The sequence below is a fragment of the Cervus canadensis genome, chromosome 23 (assembly GCF_019320065.1).
Source record: "Cervus canadensis isolate Bull #8, Minnesota chromosome 23, ASM1932006v1, whole genome shotgun sequence".
In the NCBI taxonomy this organism is placed as follows: Eukaryota; Metazoa; Chordata; class Mammalia; order Artiodactyla; family Cervidae; genus Cervus; species Cervus canadensis.
In genome coordinates, this window is record NC_057408.1 from 20,837,355 (window position 1) to 20,859,989 (window position 22,635).

At 53.2% G+C, this 22,635-nt stretch overlaps 1 protein-coding gene and 1 pseudogene across 4 annotated transcripts; both read right to left on the bottom strand.

Moving 5' to 3' along the window:
• Window positions 1–702: 702 nt before the first annotated feature.
• CNDP2 (carnosine dipeptidase 2) lies at window positions 703–14,101 on the bottom strand. 4 transcript variants are annotated; one of them, XM_043444089.1, is made up of 12 exons: window positions 14,035–14,101; window positions 10,790–10,880; window positions 9,544–9,687; window positions 7,253–7,415; window positions 6,344–6,432; window positions 4,825–5,025; window positions 4,541–4,625; window positions 3,727–3,887; window positions 2,769–2,933; window positions 1,877–2,018; window positions 1,580–1,727; window positions 703–1,246 (listed from the first exon to the last, which is right to left on the bottom strand). In XM_043444089.1, the coding sequence occupies exons 2-12, from the start codon at window positions 10,847–10,849 to the stop codon at window positions 1,177–1,179; spliced, it is 1,428 nt and encodes a 475-aa protein (XP_043300024.1). In that variant the 5' UTR covers window positions 10,850–10,880; window positions 14,035–14,101; the 3' UTR covers window positions 703–1,176. The 4 variants fall into 4 exon arrangements, with proteins under 4 accessions (XP_043300024.1, XP_043300025.1, XP_043300023.1 ...); XM_043444090.1 differs by lacking the exon at window positions 14,035–14,101 and adding an exon at window positions 13,597–14,015; XM_043444088.1 differs by lacking the exon at window positions 14,035–14,101 and having other exon boundaries at window positions 10,790–11,063.
• A 1,612-nt stretch (window positions 14,102–15,713) lies between these two features.
• LOC122425768 lies at window positions 15,714–18,179 on the bottom strand (annotated as a pseudogene).
• Between the last annotated feature and the right edge of the window lie 4,456 nt (window positions 18,180–22,635).

Genomic DNA, 22,635 nt, shown 5'->3' on the forward strand with positions numbered 1-22,635 from the left:
GTCTCTCCCACAGGAACGATCGCAGCTGCAGGACCGCGTCCATCCACCTGACTCCGCGTCCACACTGTCCCCTCCCAGCTGTTTGGCCTGGGCCGTCTGGGGTCCTGAGGATCTCCAGCTCCTCCTCGACGACCGTCCCTTTCGACTTGGGCACTGAACCGGCCTCTTCTGGGAGGCTCAGGGAACTCAGGTCAGAGGAGCCTGGCACACATGTGTCCACTTTGGGGCCCTCCTCTTATGATGTGGGCTAACAGGTTCTGCTAAATGGAGCTGGCGCCTGATGGTGAGCATGAACCCGAAAGCAACAGACGGCTCTGGGCTCTGCCCTGAGCCGGAGACGGCGCCTGGTCTCATTCTGATGTGGAATGGCGGGAGGGGAAAGGCGGGTGGGTGGGGAGAACGTCCTGACTGCCACCCCCCTCCTCCCCAAAGCCTTGGAGGCTGATGGCACAGACCTCTCTGAAAAGGGAATGCCGCTCCCTGAGGCCTTCCTCTAACGCTACATACTCGGTTCCTCCATGTGCTCGGGACAGAGCTCACGCGGCCGACCCCCGCGCCTGACGCCGTGTCTCCTCTCCTGCAGCCAGTTTCACACGGACACGCGGCTGCGTGGAGTGAGATGCGCGGGCACTCATTCCTCCGGAGGCTCCACTTTTACTGTTAATTCTGGCAACACAGACTGAGACCAAATAACCCTCCGGCTCAGGTTTCAATTTTGAAGGATTTTAATATAGAGATGGAACATCGTAAGGGAAAGAAAGGTCTTGAAAACAGGACGGGATGTGCCCGAGACAGCACGGATCGGGAAGGCTGCCCTCGAGGCCCCAGGCCTGGGATGGGATGCTCCGAGCGGGCACAACCATGACTTGGGGACAGAGGCAGGGCCAGGAGACCCTGAACCCCGCTTCAGCCCTTGTGGACACCATCCAGCACTTTGTATGGAGGAATGTGTGCTATCTTCTGGAGACCAACTCACGCTGACCACCAGGGGGCAGTCAGCTCATCCAGGGTCGCTGACAGGCCCCGGGCCTGACCGCTTATCCATCTTGAGACCATCTTGAGACGGGGCGGGGGCGCTCTCACGTCCGCGCTGGAAGTCTGCAGAACCTGACAGAGGGGAGGAGCGGTGGGCGGTCCCGAGAGGCGGGGGAGCGCGCAGGGGTGGTGGGGCGGCGCTCAGTCCTTCAGCTGGGACACTTCGTACAGGTACGCGGCCAGCATCTTGGTCCCCTCGATGTAGTTGCGCCTGGCCGGGAGAATGGGGGTCAGTGGCGGGCGCCCAAGCTCTGAGCCCACGCGCGCGTTCCTTTCGGGAGTGGAGGCCCGGCGCCCTGGCTTGCTGGTCCCGAATGCTCCAGCCCAGTTGGTTCTCAAGCCCAGCCCAGCACGCCATCGGGACCAGCCCTGATCCTGGCCTCCTGGACTACGGGCTACCCGGGGACTCAGTGCAGCGCCTCTCCGCGACCACAGCACCGCCCCCCCGCCAAGGTCTCTGGCCTTCCCCCAGCCCTCCGGCAGGGTCTGTCTTTGCTCTCAGCAGCCCCCCACGCTGCAGGCAGACCCTCTTTTCCGTGCTCACCGGTTGAGCTTCTCGTTCTGGGAGTGCGCTCCGTCGTCTGCCGAGCCCACGGGCAGCAGCATGACGTTCTTGCCCGTAGCCTCCTGGAACGTCAGCGTCACCGGGATGCTGCCGCCTTCCCTGGTCAAGTCCGGCTCGACACCAAACACTGAGGAGGACAGAACAAAAGAAACGGAGCTTTAGGGGCCCTCCACACATCCACTGGCCGGCAACCCCGAACCCAGGCCCTCTGCAAGCGGCTCCGCTCCCAGGGTGGGAGGCGGCATGGCCCAGCCTGTCTCCAGGGGTGCATCCCACCTGTCTTCAGGGCTTTCCTCCCAGCCAGGTAGTGAGGGTGATTGAAGTCGGACACCCAGGGCTTCCCGCCGTGGCCCATGTACACCTTGAACTTGTTGGGACTGTGAAGCTCAGCAAACTTCTTGGTCAAGTAGCTCGTAACCTGAACCATAGACAGGAAGGACAACGTCTCACAAGCCTGGCCTCTCTGGTCCAGGGGTGGGGATCCACTCCGAGACAAGTCTCCCCGGGGCGGGTCTACCCTGGGTCTATGAGGGGGCTCCACAGGGTCTATGAGGGTCTACACGAGGTCTATGAGAGGTCTTCACTGGGTCTATGAGGGGTCTACACGGGGTCTATACAGGGTCTATGTGAGTCTACACTAGGTCTATGAGGGTCTACACTGGGTCTATGAGGGTCTACACTGGGTCTACGAGGGTCTACACTGGGTCTATGAGGGTCTACACGGGGTCTACAGTGAGTCTGTGGGTGAACACTGGGTCTCATCTCCTTCCCCGGTCCTCTCCCCTCTGGACCGCCCCCCCTCCTCCCCCAGCCCTCTCTGTTGCTCACCATGTACCAGACCCTGGACTCTCACCACAACATATTCAGCCCAGAGTCAGCCTTTGCTTCAAAGTCTTAGAATGAGGTCAGAGATCAAATTTTAGCACGCCTCAGCAGGGACAAAGGTCGTGCACGGGGGATGCTGTTTTATTTAGCATATCTCTGATTTATTTGTTTATCTCTGATTAGGATCTGACCTGCTTATTCTAGAGATGGCTGAGCTGGGGAGCACCAGGGGTGGGGCTGTGTGGGGGAGGCGAGCACTCTTCCCTGTCTGGGGGCCCCTGGGGCCCTCAGTGACCATCTCCTCAGGCACAGCAGCCCTCCTCGCACCCCCGTGTCTACATGCCTGCTCGCTGACCACTTCCGGAGTCATATTCGGGACTAGTCGGATGGAGAACTTGCCGACCACCTTGCGTGGAATCACAGTCTTGGCCCCTGACCCGGAGAAGGCACCTTCGATGCCATGGAGAGACAGGGATGGGTAACGCCATCTGTGCATCAGGATGTCCTTCTGCAGAGAGACAGCCACCGCTCAGGGGTCAGCACCACGGGTCAGGGGTCAGCACTGCATATCAGGGGTCAGCACTGCGGGTCAGGGGTCAGCACCATTGGTCAGGGGTCAGGACCGTGGGTCAGCAGTCAGCACCGGCTGGTCAGGCGTCCCCACTGGCTTGTCAGGGGTCCCCACTGTGGGTTGGGGGATTCCCCACTGTGACTCGGGGGTCAGCACCAGCTTGTCAGGGGTCAGCATTGCCAACAGCAGTCAGCACTGTGGGTCAGGGTCAGCACCAGCTGCTCGTGGGGGAGACCAGGCGGCTGGGGAACCGCATGCCCAGAGGGAGGCGGCACTGATCCAGCAGGGCCGCTGGGTGAGCTGGCCCCCAAGGCAGCTGGCGAGCTCCTCTTGCTTCCCCAGAGCCTGCGGCTATAGGTACTTAGAGCTGGAATTTATATCCAGACCTGATTCTCCCAGCAGGTAAGTAAACATTCTGTGCAATCAGTCTCCACCTTGGCACCTGGCTCTCTGGGAAACAGTGAGACATCCCTGGGCAGATGGGCCATTTCCCGGCATGTGCAAACCAGGAGAAGCTCCCCCTCTGCAGGCGGCCTGGTCCCCGGGGTGTCACAGGCGGTCCCTGACATGTTAGGGAGCTCCCAGCTCCCAGCCTGGGGCGTCTTGCCCGCTGACATCGGCAGCATCTGGCGCTCACGTGACCAGGGTATGCCCGGGTCTGTCCAGCCTGCAGCCCCCTCCCCGGGGCCCCAGGGCTGCGCGCAGTGCGAGCCTGGCAGGTGGGGGGCACCTTGCAGTCATGCAGGAGGGTCCTGGCGCCCACGTCCCGGGTGTACTCCTCCAGGTCAAAGTCGATCTTATCGTAGAGCTCCAGCTCCTCCTCGGTCACCGGGGCCACGGCCTCACTGATGCCGGGGATGAGGATCTTCCCCTTCTTGTCCATCAGGCAGCCTGGGTGGTGGGCGAGTGGGGGTGAGCGGAAGCACCTGTGCCACCTGTCATCCGTTACCGTGACAACCCGGGAGGGCGTGGGGCCGCCTCCCGTTTAAGGTAAAGAGATGGCCACAGAGACGGCAGCGGAACCACCCGCGGTCACAGGGCAGGACACACACAGAGCAAACTGGCTCCCGCCGGCCTGCCCACCGTCAGGCCCGTGTTTCCCTTCTGATGCCCCTTCCCTAAGAAGCTACCTACTCCCGCGCTGAGAAGGGAAAACCCAGTGAGACAGAGCGCACTCCAGGCCCAGGAAAGTCGGCTCCATGTATGACACACGCCGCCCACAGGGGAGGGAAACGTGACTCAGCACACCGTGGGTGAGGCCAGGCGCCCGGTGGGGCGGAGAGCGAGCCTCACAGGAGATCCGCCATGGCCAATGGACAGCCAACTGGGCCAGAGCAACCCCCTGCAGGAAGGGGAGACACCACCGCGTCCAGGGCAAGGATGGCCGTGATTCTACCGACCCGAGGCGGGGTCTGATGACCAGGGGACAGGGGTGGGGAGGGAAGGGGAGGCAGACATGAACCACGTGGGCCTGTCAGAAGGAGCAACCAGAGAGGGAGGGAGAGAAGACCCCCAAATCGCTGCAGGGGCCCACTCGCGCTCACCCATCAGCATGATGAGGTCGGTCATGGCCTCATGCACAGAGCCGCCGTACACGCCGGAGTGCAGGTCCCTGTCGCTGCATTCCACCTGCGGACACACGGGCCGCTCTGCCGGCTGCTCTCTGGAGCTCGCCCTCACTCCTCGGCGGGAGAGCCGGCAGAGGAGGCTCACAGGGCACGTTCCGAAATCAGCCTGCTGCCCCCCAGGCCCGGCCAGGCGCTCCCTAAATCACAAGGCTCTGGCCGCAACCAGAGACCCTCCTGGGGGAGGCGCGGCCCGTGCGCACCTCGATGAAGAAGTAGCAGATGCCCCGCAGTCCGTAGGTGATGCAGGGCTTGTTCTTGCCCAGCCAGTAGTTGTCGGAGATGCACACGTAGTCCACGTCCTTGAAGAACGCGTCCTTCTGGGCGAAGATCAGCGCGTCCAGGCCCTCGGAGCCCGACTCCTCCATGCCCTCCAGGCAGAAGCGGACGTTGACGGGGACTTCCTGGGAGGGGGCGGTGAAGGAGGCAGTTAGCGCGCACGGATTTTATTTCTTAGAACAACGGACAGGAAGCCACCAAGTGTTGTGAAAACGTGCATTTCAAATACCCGACTGACTTTCCCCGCGCTGACCACGGGGCGGGCAAGGAGGGCTGGCAGAGACCCTCTGCCCCAGCGCCGGGCTGCCAGGACACGGGCCTGGCCCCGGCCGGTCACCTGCAAGGACTGCTTCCCGGGGCCCCCAGCCCGATTGCGCGGCTCACTCGCAGGGTTTCTGCCAGCACCCAGCACAGATCAGGCGTCTCTGGCAAAGCTGAGCTGCTTGAAGACAGAGGCCGGGACACAAACCTGGCTGGAGCCTCCATCCGAATTGTGGTAGCCATGCCGTGCACCCCTGGAAGGAGTGAGCGGGCGGGCACCTTCCTCCTGCACGACCCCGCCCTCCACCCAGCGCGGGCCCCCCTCCTCCAGAGCAGACAGCGACTCTGAGAGGCCGCCGCCTCCTGCTCCGCTCCGGGGGGGTTTCCAGGTCTCCCCTGCGCTGTGCCCTGAGGCGGGTGGCCCCCTTCCACAGGTGAGACCATGGAGCTGCACCTGAGTGAGCTGATGCTAAAGGCCATGGCCGGTCAGCCCACGTGCACTCCCGTCTGTGGGGTCCCAGCTCAGAGCCGCCCCCGGAAGCGCCGCTCACCACACGCCCCGCCCCTCCGCCTCTCCAGGGGCACAGAGGTGCGCTGGGGGCTGGGTCTGCGAACCGACGCCCCTCCCCTCGGCCACCACAGACCCCAGGGCCCCTGAGCACAGCACGTTTGAACCCTTTTCAGATCTACCCCTCCACGTCCTGACAAAAACGCTTCTTATCTTATCGCAAGATAAGAGCAAGATGCAGAAACTGTCTATACGTTATGATCACAACTAGATTAAAAAGAATTCTTGAAAAGATGGGTAAGTAAGAGAATAATAGGAAGTAAGGGGTCTGTCCGCTATCACAGCCTGGGTCCCCTGCAGGCGAGCACCTCCTCCCCAGGCACGGTCTGTGCCCGGAGCTATCGCCTCCCCTGCTGGCTGCATCCCTGCTGAGTCACCAACGGGGTGACCTTAGAACAACCATAAACCACTGCATCTCCAGTGTTTCCTAAAACTAGAAAACAGGCTATGAAGCGGAGCGTGGCCCAGCTGCCCTGATGCCGCTGCGGGGGGCAGGGGTGGGGGTGGGTCGGAGTGTGATCTTTGATCTTTACAGCTGTTCCGGGAACAGAAAGCCCCACCGCGCACCACCAGATGGAACGGGTGAAGCGGGTGGCGGGGCGTGGGCCACGTACCTGCTTGGTTTTCTGGAAGGCTTCCAGGGCGTTGATCCAGCCGGCCACCGGCCCCTTGTCATCAGTGGCTCCTCTCCCGTACAGTTTGCCTAGAATAGCAATCAGCAGGTTCACTGGGTGATGGTCACAGGCCGGGGGCGGGGCGGTTGGGGTGAGGTGGGGTGGGGGGTGGGGGGCAGCGGTGGTGGTGTGGGGAAGGCAGATGAGCAGGGTGAGATGAGAGTGACCTCTGGGTGCTGCCTGGGGCAGGGTGGGGAGCAGGTTGCCTCTGGTAGCGGCAGGGAGGGGACCAGGGGACAAGAAGGGGGATGGGCGGAGCGCGGGGGGCCAGCCTCTCGACTAGGGACAAGATGGCAAGTGCACTGCAGGGACCACGTGAGCCGTGATGACCTGACTGCCCCTGCGCCGCTGGGGAGGACTCAACAGAAATGCAACATGTCCCGAGGAAAGGTTTCAATTAAAGACAGCCTGGACTCGGCCCAAGGGGACAAGGTACACACAAGGGGCTGCTCCACGGGGCCAAAGGCCGCATCCGGTGTGGAAAAGTGAAGGTTCAGAGATGAAGGTGGGGCGGGGGCGGGGGTCAGGGAAATGCTGACGCTTCCCCTAGAGTCGGGCTGGATTCAGGTCCGGGGTTGGGGGCCACGCTGGCTCAGTTCAGGCCAGGCTTCCTGGGAAAACGGTGGCAGGTGCGGGAAGCCCAGCGTGCCCAAGGCCACGGAGACCAGGCTCTGCTGGGAAAGTAAGGCTACCTGGCGTTTCAAGGACCGAGCACAGACGTGAAGCTTCCAGAACCCGATTTCTAGGTTCCGTGAAAATAGCTAGTTCTGGAGAGATGGAAACCAACAGGCCGGGCTGCACTTCCTGAAGCCTGTAGTCACAGGCCCCCTCCTCCAGGGAGCGGCGTACCGTCTCGCTCCACCAGGGTGAAGGGCTCGCTGTCCCAGCCATCCTCCAGGGCCGCTGGCTGCACGTCCAGGTGGCCATAGATGCACACCGTCTTCTTCTGAGGGTCGGAGCCCAGCTTGCCGAGTAAAATGGGCGGAAGCGGGATCTCGGAGCCATCAGGGAGCTGGGGATGGGGAGGGGAGGCCATGGGGGATGGTCCTTGGTCAAGGAGCGCGGGGCTAACCCCAGTCTCCCATACACAGACAAGGTAACGCATGAGAACCCGCTGTGGAGTGCAGCGGACTCTATTCAGTGCTCTGCAGTGACCAGAGGGATGTATGTGTACCTATAGCTGCTTCACTTTGCTGTACGAGAGAAACCAACACAACATTGGAAAGCAACTATACACCACTTTAAAAAAGGAGAGAGTGGGGTTTACAGCAGGTGCTATCAGCACGCCCCGGGCAAGTGTATCTGTTCTCATCAATCACCCTCTATTGCAAAGCTCAATATCACATCATTCCACTGAGTTAATAATTAACAAGAATATATGTCCCCATAATCCAGAGCACAGTGACAATTATGTTTATAACTGTAGGCAACCTGCTCAATTTTTAAAAGATGATCTTTAAAAATGCTCAGTTGAGTCCGACTCTTTGCAACCCAATGGACCACAGCGTGCCAGGCTCCTCTGTCTGTGGGATTCTCCAGGCAAGGACACTGGAGTGGGCTGCCATTTCCTTCTCCAGGAAAAATACATTGCTAAGGTGTGCGTGCTCAGTCGGAATAGTTTCGCCTGTTTTAAAGTAACAACTCTTAAAAATTATTTGCCACCTAGGTTTTTTTTTTTTTTTAGCATATTAGGAAAAAGGGAGAGGAAGCAAGACAAGTATGCTCCTAACAGAAAAAACAACTGCAGGAATACTGGTCTGTCCTCTCACAGTGAGGAGTGGGGAAAGTGCCAGGAAGTTGCAAGATATCTTAAGTAACCTTAAATTAACTATTGGGTCTGTAGTCAGCAGAAGCCTCACACGCAAACTGGATTTGGAATCAGAAGGCCCAGACTGTAACCTCCTTTGCCATGGACCTACTACTGCTTCCCAGGGAGACAGAGCCTGTCTGAGCCTCTGGGTCCTTCCATTTATGAGAAGAGCAGACCGGGCTGAACGCCCACTCCTAAAATCCCAGGACTGCGATTTCAAAGGACACATAAATCATCAGACAAGAGAACCAAGATAAACCAAACCCAGTCAGCCCTGCAACATAAAGGAGTATTACAAACGCTGAAAATGCAAGGCACGAAACATGTAGTTAACACGGGGCTGACATCATCTGAAACGAAAACAGCAGAATAAGGTACCACACAGTGAGATCACTCATTCAAGTTAGAATCTGTCAGATTCCTGCATTAAAACACAACTGAGCCCTGTGCCCCACACCTAAAGTCACTCTTTCCCAGGAACCGAGTCATGAAAAAAGCACTGTTTTATCAATCGTGACACTGGGGACACAGTGGGTGTGAGTGAGTGGGCATCTTCATTAGTTTTGCAGCTAATGGGCACAGTGTACCTTCCTGGTCTGAAGGCTGCCTGGCTCTGGGGGAGGAACTTCAGCTCATGTAGGAAGGACCATTCTGTTCACTTCCTCAACAGTTCCCCTCCCTGGAAGAACAGGACGGGTATCGTGAATCTCGGTCCACTCTGACTTCAGAAGCCACCCAGTTTAGCATCTAAGTCAGGCCACCTTTGTTTGTTTGAAAGACCAGCGAGTTGGGCTTCCCTGGTGGGTCAGTGGTAAAAGAACCTGCCTGCTAATTTGGGAGACACAGGTTTGGTCCCTGGTCCTGCAAGATCCCATGTGCTTTGCAGCAACCAAGCCCATGTGCTACAACTACTGAGCCTGTGTCCAGAGCCCAGGAGCCAAAACCACTGAAGCCCGTGCACCCTAAAGCCCGTGCTCTGCAGCCAGAGAAGCCACCGCGGTAAGACGCCTGTGCACCTCGACTCGAGAGCAACCCTGCTCGCCTCAACTAGAGAAGAGCCCGCGCAGCAACCAAGACGCAATGCAATCAAAAATAAACAAATACATAAATTATTAAGAAACAATAAAGGCCAGTGATTTATCTGCAGCAAAGCCTTTAGAACTTGTGAGGACCTGCCGAGTCCTGCCAACCCTGGGTCCCGATGTCCACCAGCTCCACGGAGTCACCCAGAAAAGCCCCTGTCCTGGCCCGCCGCCCACCTTCTGGGTCCCGATGTCCACCAGCTCCATGGAGCCACCCAGGAAAGCCCCCGTCCCGGCCCGCCGCCCACCTTCTGGGTCCCGATGTCCACCAGCTCCACAGAGCCACCCAGCTGCTTGATGTCGGCGGCTGCCACCTCCATCATCCTGCGGATCTCGCCTCTCTTCTCTGGCCACGCTGACACGCTCTGGATGGCCACCCATTCTGCAAGCTTCTGTGGGTGGAGAACAAGCAAAAGGGACTTGGAAAAGCTGCTCTGGGAGGGAGGAAGGTGCTCACAGGTGGGCCATCTTCAGGCCCACAGAGCTCACTCGCTACCTGTCCACTCCATCTGGATCCCACTGCCCAGATACGGGGGAAGAGATCTGTGGTGCCTACTTTCTGTTTAAGATATAAGGACTGTTTGCACTGACCCCATATCAAGGACTATACAAAATGACAGGAGACTCATTAACCACCAAGCATGATGTGGTTGCAAGACATGTAAGTTTTTTTTAATGAAATGTGTAAGTTTCATAAACACGTTTATATCTGATTCTGACAAAATTGAAATTGAAAGATACAGAAAATACCCAATATCTTCACAGTCCAAGTTGCCTTATTTATCATCCTGAGAATGGCCATGTTCTCTAAAATAGAATTTTTCAAATGAGAACTCGAAAGATTTCACCTGAAATATGTCTACCAAAGGTGATTTTAAAGCATGGCTCTTTACATTAACATCAAGAAACAGATTAACATATAAGATTACAGAATGATTTAAAACATGCAATGTAAGGTAGTTCTTTATATCTACCACAAGAACAAACAAAAATCCTGAATTAGCTTTGCTGTTTCTAGAAACATGTATTAAGAGTTTCTATCAAAAGCCGAAAGAGTAACTTACATACTGTAATGAGAAAGCAGAGGAAAAGACCTTTCGACAATATACAATTTAAGTTACCTTTTTTTTTGGTTGGGGGGCAAGACTTAACATCTACTCAAACATGCAGCAGAGTACTGGTAACTATATTCACCATGCAGTGCACTGGATGCCCAGAATTTATTCATCCCGTAACAGGTCTGAACCCTTAGGCCAAACCCCCATCTCCCCATCCCTTGGTCCCTAGCAACCAGGGTTCAACTCTCCGCTTCTCTGAGTTCAACTTTTTCAGATTCCACATGTAAGTGAGATCACACTAGCATCTGTCTTTCTCTGCCTAGACAGCATTTTTAATACTCGATTAGAACAGCACCAATCATATTAGCTCCTTGGAAGTTTCTCTGGGTCCCATGGGATTAAACTGGATCTGAACAGTCACTAAACGTTCCCTCACCTTAACATAGCGATCCTGATTTTCATCCACGTACTTAAACAGGGTGGTGAGGGCCGACATCTTTCAACCAGACCGCAGACCCTGGAGACTCCTGGAAGGCAGAAGAACCTGTCAGTGCTGCCTCGAGACAGGGCCCGACTGATCTCCAGACCCGGGAGGCACTTGTTAAGGATCATAAATTGCACCCCGCCCCGACAGCACAGGACACGGCCGTCACGAGGGCTCCAGGAAGTGAACTCAGCAGAGACAACGGCTTGGGAAAGCAATCAGAGGCTCAGGCTGATCTCCATTCTTTCTTTTTTTCTTTTTTTTTCAGAAGGAAATACACCCAGGAATTGTGTGACAGAATGGCAGGTAACTGAAGCAAGGGCCTGAGTTGAAGACAATCTGATATAATTAAAAGCAGGTACTTTCCAGGAGTACTGATATACCACTGTTCTTAACACTTTTTAAAAAAACTTAATTTTACTCTCAAAGCACACAGAGAACTTGCCACTTACTATCACCACAGAGGAAAGAATCACTCCAAGGCGCTCAGCAAAAATGTCACATGTGTCCCTACACCGCAAACCAACAGCATAGCACCCAAGATCCAAGGAGAGGAACGTGGGTTCAGGTTAAGGAAACCGACAGCCCAGGCCCAGAAACGGCCAGGACAGCGTGTGAAAGTCCACCGGGGCCTGATGAGGGAAGAGAGACGTCCACCTCCCCAGGTGCATTTTCGAACGTCCAGCTTCTGTGTGAGACCAAACACATCCTGCTCCACCTTACTGACACAGGGGGGAAGGTGCCACTTGACTCTCCATCTTTAAAAACTGGAACCCACGCGAGATAAAGAAAATCCCAGAACTGGGACTTTCAGAGGGGGTTCCCCTCGCTCCTTCCAAGTAACAACTCAGCTTCCATCACGTGGCAAGATTCAAGCCTCAGCAGTGACTGAGAAGAGCTCAGGGACCAGGAGCAAACTCAGCACCGCAGAGACGGGAAGTATTTCAGAACTGCGGCTCAGAGTCACAAGACCCTGCCAACTGATCTCTGGAGGAGACACCAGACAGGCACCCATGTATGGACACACTGTAGTTAAAGAGTATCTTTTTCTCAGTTTAGCACTTTGAAGTCATTTCTAAACAGAAAGAAGTGAAAGTATTACCTGCTCAGTCCTGTCTGACTCTTTGTGACTCCATGGACTGTAACCCAACAGGCTCCTCTGTCCATGGGATTCTCCAGGCAAGAATACTGGAGTAGGTGGCCATGCCCTTCTCTAGGGGATCTTTCTGACCCAGGAATTGAACCCTGGTCTACGGCACTGTAGGCAGATTCTTTACCGTCAGAGCCATGAGGAGCTCTAAACAGACGAGGGACTTAATTCAGTATCACAAAGTCTGGTAGCAGACTGTGGATATGCAGTGAGAGTTCAGTAAGGAAAATCCTCTTCCAACATCAGCGACAGAGCACACAGACCTCCCAGCCAACTCAGGTTGTTTCAGCTGAGGATCTTATCTCAATGCTGCGGCTGCTGCCGCTAAGTCGCTTCAGTCGTGTCTGACTCTGTGCGACCCCATAGACAGCAGCCCACCAGGCTCCGCCGTCCCTGGGATTCTCCAGGCAAGAATACTGGAGTGGGTTACCATTTCCTTATTCAATGCATGAAAGTGAAAAGTGAAAGTGAAGTCGCTCAGTCATGTCCTACTCCTACCGACCCCATGGACTGCAGCCTACCAGGCTCCTCCGTCCATGGGATTTTCCAGGCAAGAGTACTGGAGTGGGTTGCCGTTGCCTTCTCCCATATCTCAATGACGGGGTCATAAATGCTGAGGCACTGCACATAAGTCAAAGTTTTCAATCACAAAAGAAACTATTTAGCAGGAAAATACGCTACATCAGGTACTTTTCATTTCAGTTTCTGGTCATTAAATAGCACGCTCCATGTGATCCCACGCTCACTGTGATAAGTTCTCATTAATACCATGTTCTTTGTGGCCTGATTAAGCAATGGCCTTCCAGCTAAAGTCAAAGATGGAACTATCAAAGCTGCACTTCTTCTTCTTCTTCTTTTTTTAAACCAAAGGAGAGTAAACAGAGACCAGATTGTTCAGCACGGCCTGCCACCTCACCAGGCCGGGTGAAAAGCTACTGCTGTTCTGAACTGCTCACCCTGAGGGGTGGGGCCGGGTCCATTTCTCCCTCCCACTCACAGTTCCAGTTTTTCCTGTTTCACTACTGCCAGCACCAAATCCATTAAGTGGGACCACTTTTATATGTCCTGGTGAACCACACTGACAAGGGTAAAAGTCCTGAGCTGGAGGGAATAAAAGCAAGTATTACCAAATCGAAGAGTGCCAGGCACACTGCACTCTTGGAATCTAAGATTCTAGGGAGAAACAGCCTCGGCAGTGTACTAGTCTGAGAGGAAGGAGTGACAGGGTAGCACCCGGGACCATCCAGTGACACCTATAAAAGATTCCTTCAGTTATGAGTGCCCCATCCTGTCCTGCATTAACTCAAGATACAGGAAGAGACTTAACACACACCAGAATCGTGGCTTTAAGTCTGCGTAAAAAACCACTAAAACGGGGCGGAACCCTCTAGTTTGTCCAATCGCAAACATACAGGTCTACAAAATGACCCTCGGCCACTCCTCCCTGCCAACACCAGGGACGACAAAGGCATGCAGAAACCTCCACCAGATCGCTGCGTCAGCACCAGGATCCCGTGCGGGCGGCGGGGGCGGGTCGGAGGCCCTGACCGCGAGGATCAGGGTCTCAAGGACTCAGTGTAGGCCGACCGGGAACCAAGCATCACCGCACCTGACCGGTGGGAAGGCGGACGCTGCCTCAGAGCAACCTTCCGGCCTCAAGTGCGGGCGGGGGGCTAGAGACCCCCGACTCCGGGCCTCTGCCCCGCGGGCGCAGCACCAATCTTCGGCCACCGCCAAGGGCTCCGCGGGGAGAGCCAGGCTTTCCTTCTCTGCGGGCCTCGCCGCGGGAGGGTCAACAGGCCGGCGCGCCCCCCGCAGTCCCAGAGCCCCGACCCCCGAGCGGAGCGGGCTGCGTTTTGACCCAACACCCTCTCCTGCCATTTGGGACCGCCACGCGCCGGCCCTCAGGGCGGGCCGGCATCAGCGGCTCCCCAACCGCGCCCGGCCTCCCCTGCTTCTCCGGAGGCAGCCCGCGGCCCCACATCCCGGCATCGCGCCCCGCTCCCGCCGCCCTCAGGGGCCTCTCCGCTCGGAGAAGGCCGCTCACCCGCCGCAGCTGCAGCGCCGGTTCCGCACCACGTGTCCCGGCCACGCCCCCCGGGACGGGCCCGCCCCCGCCGGGCCCGCCCCGCCCGCCAATCCCGGATCCCTTCCGGAAGAGCCGGAGTCGCCCCGCCCCCGCCCCCGTGCCGTCCATCAATCCTGGGCCTTTCTGGGAATAGCGTCGCCCCGCCCTGCCGTCGCCCCGCCCTTCACCACGCGGTACGTGACTGCGGCGGGGCGGGGCTGAAACCAGGGAGGCGGGGCTGAAGCCGGGGAGGCGGGGCTGAAGCCCGGGAGGCTGGGCAGGGATGGGGCGGGGCTGCAGCCGGGGAGGCGGGGCTCCAGAGCACCTGCCCGGGTGGTGACCTTCCTCTACCCACTGGTGCCTCCACGATGAGGTTTGAGAGGTGGTCTTTGGTGCAGGGGCGTCTGAGGTTGGGGCGCCCACACCCCCCCCCCACGAACCCTCAGGCTTTGGGAGAGGAAAAAAAAAACCACCCAGACCTCCCGCCGACAGTCTCATTCCCGCGGCCCAGCTCCTAAGGGACGTGCGGAGCGTGCAGCGGTTTCACGCTTTGCCACTTGTTTCGCCAGTCCTTCGCCAGTACCATGACTGAGAGAGGAAATATTTTAGTATTTAAATTCAGTAATCACAGGGACTAATGAAGGAAGTAGAGCCACTTTTACTTATTGAGCGTCTGCTGTCTTTTCAACCCCTCCAAGGATCCTTGGGGGTACGATTATCTCTTAGAGTGGTGGTGGTGTTCAGTCGTCCAGTCGTGTCCGACTCTTTGCGACCCATGGACCGAGCACGCCAGGCCTCCCTGTCCTTCACGGTCTCCCGGAGTTTGCCCAAGTTCACATCCACTGCATCGGTGATGCCGTCCAACCGTCTCATCCTCTGATGCCTTCTTCTCTTTCTGTTAGAGTACTATCCCCATATTTGGCAAAACTTTTACCACCCCTACATTCTGTATTGTTGTAATAACAAGTTTAATGGTTGCAAGAGATGTAGTTTCCCACATACTGTAAATATGTTATAAAATTTTATTAGAAAATTTACCTAAATTTTAACATGGTTTGTTTTTCCTTCAAAATCCTGTTTCTATCCATATCTCTCACAGAATTTTGTCAAGTTGTAACACGTATCTACCTGAGTGATAGCTGCTCAGTCATGCCTGACTCTTTGCAACCCCATGGACTGTAGCCTTCCAGGCTCCTCTGTTCATGGAATTCTCCAGGCAAGATTACTGGAGTGGGTTGCATTTCCTTCTCCAGGGGATCTTCCTGACCCAGAGATCCTGCATTGCAGGAGAGTCTTTACTGTCTGAGCCACCAGGGAAGCCTACTATTAAGAGACATTTCTAAGTATAAAGACAGGTCAACTTAAAAAGTATCAGCAGATACATGCTTGACTTTATCTTACAATCTATAAACAATACATTAGAATATGTAATGAATCCATACACCTTTTCCAAAGGAATACCCAAGATGGAAGTAGCAATAAAGTTATAAATGACATTCATCAATCAGATGAAATAACTTAGATGAAGCTTTTCTCTGTACAAAAGATGGGGACTGGGCAAGTGGTCAGGAAGGAAATATAATGTGCTTTTAACTTTGTATGAAAAATAATGTTCAGTTCCACATTGTTGAACATAGTTCTGTTTTCACCAAATAAATCCTCTACTTCAAGTTACTGCCCAAAAGCTTTATTAAAACTCCGCGTCTGGCCTTTGTTTTGGAATCTGTTACTTTTGTTGCCACCTCCTGATCTCTGTCCTTTGGAGCTTCTACTTCTTTCCCGCTGTCCCCTGACACCTCGGTCGCCCTCGCGCTGTCCCCTAAAGCCTCGGTTGCCTTCCCGCTGTCCTTGGAAGTTGCAATATCCTTCCGTGGACCTTTTAGCTCTGGTTGCTCCGTGGCCACAGAAAGCTGCCAGCGCTGTGAATCATGCCACTCTTCCTGTACTTCCGTTACTGATGCAGTAGGGATATCAAAGAAAACACCCTGCTTTCCTTTGAGAAAGACCATTCCCTTCACTTTGGAATCAATATCCTCACCCAGCTGCTTTTTAAGTTCTTTCCAAGCATAACTAATGTTTGGCGTTTCAATTGAGCACCACAAGATCATGGTCACAAAGCCCGCTTCTGAGTTGATCAAGGGGCGCTGGTCTACCAACGTGGCACCAGAAATGTGGGCCAGGGCTGCTGCCAGGGCTTCCACAGGTCCCTTCTCCTCAATCAGCTTCTCGGCTGATTGCTTGAAGTGGCCGATTGCAGTGGAAGGTACAGAGTCCAAGAGCCTGATGACATCTTTGCTAGAAGCTTTTATTATCTCTGTTGCAGAAGGAACACCTATTCATTTAAATTTAATTCCTGCTTTTTGCTCCACTTGGACTAACTGGTATTCTTCTTTGTGCTGGTAAAAGCAGATGCAAACCCCAGTTCTCCCAGCTCTGCCTGTTTGCCCAGAATGATGAATGTAGGATTCAACATCCTTTGGTGGAGAACTTTGAACAACCAGATCAACCTCGGGGATGCCTAACCCCTGTGCAGCAACATCGTTTGCAACCATAACTCCAAAATCACCATTTCTAAAACCTCTCAGGGTGATTTCCCTTTGCTTCTGTGGAATGCCTCCGTGTAACGACTGGGCATCCTGTCTTACAGCCACATTCTGTGACAACTCCTGGGCTTCTTTCTTCGTTTCACAAAATATGATAGTGCACCCTTGAAAACCACTGTACACTCAGATCACACCTCCAATAAGTGTTGCCCTCTGAGTCCAGTGGCACTTGATAGCCAGATGATCTACAGTTATTGCCGTTTTCTGTGTCTTTTTACCATTCAGGTCCACTTGTTCATATGTAGATTTCATGTATTTCTTAGCAACATTATACACCCAATAGGGGCAAGTTGCAGAAAAAAGCAATGTTTGGGGATTGTCTTCTGAATCTTTCTTGTATGCTACACATAAAATTTCTTCCACTTGGTCAGCAAAGCCCATATCCAACATCTGGTCAACTTCATCCAGGACAACATGCTTAAGTTTGGTGAGATCTAGCTTGCCATTCTGCAGGTGGTCTTTGATACGACCTGGTGTCCCAATCAGAATATCGATCCCATTCCTCATGTGTTCAGTTTGTCCTCCATAGGGAGTTCCACCATAAAAACAAGCCACTGCCAGCTTTTTTGTGATGTCACTGAAGTCTCTGCTTACTTGACTTGCCAACTCCTTTGTGGGTGCAAGAACCCACAAAGTACCCGAGGGGCACACCTCTCTTCCAGTCTTGCAGGTCTCCAAGAAGTTTCTCAACCAAAGGGATAGCCAGGAGAATGTCTTTCCAGTTCCTGTCTGCGCCTGTGCAATCAAATCCCTCCCACCATAGACATGGTGAAACGTCTTTGCTTGTATAGGAAACAGGAAGGTCACCCCACGGGCTTTGAGAAGTTAATCATTTCTTCAGATATGGGGAAATTAGAGGAAGCTTCTTCTTTTTGCCCCACAGTCATTCCTGCTCTAACTCACTGTTTTCTTCACTGGCAGTTTCCTTGGAGTTGTAGTTAGGTCCAGAGTCAGGGGATCCATTCTTGAGGTTGGGGCTTTTCTCTCGAATTTCTCCATTTATTTCTTTTTCTTTCTTCATCTTTTTGGGCTTAGGTGCACCCAATTCTTCCTCAGAAGGCTCTTCATTTTTTTATAACATTTTTAGTTTTAGGAGAAACAACTGTCTTTTCACAGGGCTCCTTTGATTTTTTCAAACTTGTGGTTTTAGGAGAAATAGTCTCATCTTGAGCTGGCTTCTCTTTCTTTTTTGCCTTTTTAGATTTAGGAGAATCCACATCAACCTTGGAAGGCTCTGCTTTCTTTTTAACCTTTTTAGTTTTGGGAGAAATAATTTCTTCCTTTTCTTCTGCTGCCTCTTCAGTCTTACTAGACTTTGGCTTCTCTTTTTACCTTTCTTCTCAATTTGTTTTCGCGGCATCTCCACTTTTGCCATGGCTGCGTCTGACTCCAAATCCATGTCTTTTATTGATAATGCTATCATACTTTGCAACAGAATATGTATAAAATTTAAATTAGTATTTACTTCCCTATAACTAGAAAGTTCTAAGTGTTAAACTTTTTCTTCTGGGTTAAATCACTCCAGACAGCGATTGTAGTCATGAAATTAACACAGTTGCTCCTTGGAAGGAAAGCTATGACCACCCTAGGCAGTGTGTTTAAAAGCAAAGAGAATGCTTTGTCAACAAAGGTCCGTCTAGTCAAAGCTATCATTTTTCCATTAGTCATGTATGGATGTGAGAGTTGGACCTAAAGAAGGCTGAGCTCCAAAGAACTGATGCTTTTGAACTGTGGTGTTGGAGAAGACTCTTGAGAGTCCCTTGGACTGCAAGGAGATCAAACCAGTCAATCCTAAAGGAAATCAACCCTGAATATTCACTGGAAGGACTGATGCTGAAGCTGAAGCTCCAATACTGTGGCCACCTAATGCGAAGAGCTGACTTACTGGAAAAGACCTGATGCTGGGAAAGATCGAAGGCAAAAGGAGAAGAGGGCAGCAGAGGATAAGATGGTTGGTTGGCATCACCGACTTCAGTGGACATGAATCTAAGCAAATTCCAGGATGTAGTGAAGCACAGGGAAGTCTGCTGGCATGCTGCAGTCCATGGGGTCGCAAAGAGTCGCACATGACTTAGCGACTGAACAACAACAATAACAAATTCTCATTACAATTATTAGTAATACACGATTGATAAAATTCTACATATGTGTAGGAACATATATGCTTTGGTAAAGAATTTTTAGCAACTTAAAGTAATTTATTGGAAATGAATCCTTTACTCATATCTATTAAGTTTTTAAAAAATTAATTTAGGTATCTATAAATGAGATTATTGCTAGAATGAGACAGGATTAGGTGAAAATACAGCAAAAAGGTGATTTAGAGTAGAATCCATAACACATTACCTGTTTACTAAAATGTTATGGGCATGTGGTGAAAATTAATAAGGTCAAAGAGGAAATAAAAAATGAATATGCATTTACAGTACCTAATTTGGCAAGAGTTAATGAAAATGTTTGTCCTGAAAATCTGAATAAAAGTTAAGAAAATGCAAATTTTATTCTTGATATTGAACTCTTTTACTGGGAAATACAATGTTAATTGTCAGAGGTGGAACTTTCTACCTCTTGCCCCTAGAAATAAAGCAAAATATGCAACAGACAGGTGGTCTTGAGTGAGGAGGTGTTCTCCAATAACATACTTTCAAACTGCATTTCAAACTGTCCCTTTGTCTGGAGCAGTTTAGCACTTAGAACAGTGCCCGGTGTTGAGTGTCTGGGTCTGTTCCGGCTGCTGTAGCAGAATGCCACAGGCTGGGTGGCTTATAAACAACAAGAATTTATTTCTCACAGCTCTGGAGGCTGTTAGTCCCAGCTCTAGGTGTTATCAGGTGTGTGTCTGCTGACAGCCCACTTCCTGGTTCACGTGTGCGCTGCGTCTCTTCAGTCGTGTCCCCAGGGTCTCTTTGCGACCCCAGGGTAGCCCGCCAGGGTCCTCTGTCCATGGGCTTCTTCAGGCAAGAATACTGGAGTGGGTTGCCGTGCCCTCCTCCAGGGGATCCTCCTGACCTCATCTCTTATGTCTCCCACGTCGGCAGGCAGGTTCTTTACCACTTGCGCCGCCTGGGAAGCCTATCCCAGTTCATAGATGCCATCTTTTCGATATAACCTCACATGGCAGAAAGCTCTCTGGGGTCTTCTATTAAAGACACTAAACCCATCCACGACGGTTTTGCCCTGATGTCCTTATCACCTTACAAAAGGCCCAGATACGTCCAAATACCATCCCTTGGGGTATTAGGTCTCGACACATGAATTTTGGGGGCGCACAAACCTTCGGTCTGGGTCCCTCTTTGTGTCTTGTAAAGGGGAGCAGGAAGACAAGAAGGAAGGCCAGCAGAGGGCGCCACTGCCGGCGGCGTCCCAGGTTTACTTGCTCTAGGAGAGAGAACACGTGGAATCCGGGCAGCTGGGAATTAGTGCCCTTAAACCTTTCTGAACCCTCCGTTCAGTCTTTTTGTGCCCGTGGGGGTCTCAGTCTGAAGACTGCGATGAGCTAGTATTTAAACCTAAGGGCGCACAGCTGGGAATCTCCAGCAGGTGGCGCTGCAAGCCCGCCCTTGGTAAAGGAGGCTTTGCGGCCTGCTTGGTCTCCCGTGGACAGAGGAGCCTGGTGGCTACAGTCCATGGGGTCGCAAAGAGTCGGACACGACTGAGCGACCTCACTGGTCTGGACAACTCTGATCTTTGTTTAAGGAGCTACGTAAGCAAGTTTCTCTTCTCTGCTGGATTTTTGGGGGAACAGGGACACTGTAAGAGAAAATAAAGAATGAGGTATGTGGAGGGATACTTCATGAAGAGAAATGATGTGACTTCTGAGAACTTAGGGAGTACAAGCATTATGAAAGTTACTGTCGATTACAGATCCATTGATAAAACACTAGATCCTGCTTCCAATCACCACAATTTTCTGTTGACCCACCAGTGGCACATCACTCCAGGGTAAGGGCCATGCCCCGTGTGTCTTCTGAGCCCTGGGTTAGGCCTTTAGCTCGAGGGGGCGGGAGAACACGCAGGTGCTAAGATGGAAGGGGCTTTGTAGAGGGGGCGCCCACAGACTGCTGGGGGCATGCACGGCCACGGCCCCTGGATGCTGGTGTCCACCCTGAAGGCCCAGCAGTTACCCGAGCCACAGCACTCGTGCCTTTGGTTCCTGCTCTGCTTGAGTCTGCGTCCACTTTCTACTTGGACTCTGAGAATTCACTTCCTTTGTCTCAAGTTGAAATTTGTCAAAAGACAGCATTTGATTGGTTTAGCAAGCCACCACGAGGAGTCAATTTCTCTGCCAGGAAGAAGGCCCGGCCGGGTTCTATCCAGGCCAGCAGCCCGCATGCTGATGGCTGCTTCTGGGTCATGCACCCCACCAGGTGCGACCCCAGCCTGGCCAAGGGGGCGACATCACAGCTCAGCCTGGCGCTCTGTGCTGCAGGGGCTGAAATGGACGCGGTCTGCCTGGGACCATGGACGGGGCATCACCAGGGGCCCCGCCGGCCCGTCCTGCTCCCAGCCCACAGGCATGGAATAGGAGAACCTTTTAGCCGGTGGAACTCTGGAGCGGCCTGCTCCAGCTCTCCGGTGATTCTGGCAGAAGTGGCAGCAGTTTCCATCCCGTGTGGGGTCAGGTCAGGATGCCATCTCTGCATCTGAAAACACAGAACTGCCCTTCTCTTCAGGACAAAATCTCCCCCTGATTTAGCACCAACTTCCTGACTCATGGTTTCCAAGAAGGCAGTTTCATCCAAGAATCTAGAGGTGCCAACCTGGGTAGAGAGGTATGAGCAGAAGTGTAAGCGACAGCTTTTAAGTCACTGCTTTGAAGGAAACTCCAATTATTCCGATGACTCCAGCCCCAAATAAACAACAGTTAGAGCAGCAGCAGCAGCTGCCAAGTCTGGTCTTCACTTTTTAAATCAGCATTTCCTGCTCTCTGGCCCATAACGATATGACACCTTAACTAGGAGTATATTTAAGAATATCATTTTAGTGAATTCATAAAAACCCCTGCCATTTGCTCTTCTAACCCAACGAAATCTATGTTGACTATGCCAAAGATTTTCAAGGTCAAAGAGCTTGAAAGAGCTTCAAGATGTAAGACTCTGCTGTTCCCACCAGTGTTTATGAGCTTTCTACAGTGAAACCATCGTGGGGAACTGGAACAGTATCCATGTGCCATGTTTACATTCAGAGCCACGGTTCTGGCTCTTGCCCCATGCCGTCATGTCCAGATCCTCAGGGCAGTCTCCTGTGCTTTATGGAATGTATTCTGAGCCACGTAGTTCTCACTGGAGACCGAGTTCGGCTATCGGTGTGTCAGGTTAGGGCTGAATTTTCTGCTTTCTTTTAAACGATTTAGCTCGCTTTCTGGCTGGGCTGGGTCCTCCTCACTGCGTGCCCTTTCCCCCAGCTGCGGCAAGTGCAGCCCACTCTCTAGCGGTGACACGCAGGCTCCTCATCACGCTCTCGTCTGCAGGCTCTGGGGCACACGGGCTTCAGAAGTTCCAGCTCCGGGGCTCGCGAGCACAGGCTCAGTAGTTGCGGCCCATGGGTTTAGTTGCTCCATGGCATGTGGGATCTCCCCAAATCAGGGATCAAACCTATGTCTCCTGCATTGGCAGGCGGATTCTTTACCACTGAGCCACCAGGGAAGCTCTGAATTTTCTTTTTTAATGTTTGCCTTTTCAGAGATGGTTTTGTTGATGATCTCAAGTGCCACACAGATCTTCATGTTGTAACACTTTTGGAAAGAGTGTTCTGAAAATCACAGCTGTGTCACAACCACACAAAGCTGTAACTGAGAACACCAAATGTGGGTCACAAGCCCTGAATTAGTCTAGTGCCTGGCACGCAGCGGGTGCTCACTAAACATGGAGAGTGAGTGGACAAAGGAATGGACAGATAAAGCTATTCTTCCTTTTGTTCTGTCCTCCCCTGCCTCGGATGGTCCTCTTGAGCAGGTGTATCTTACAGGTGGAGTGAC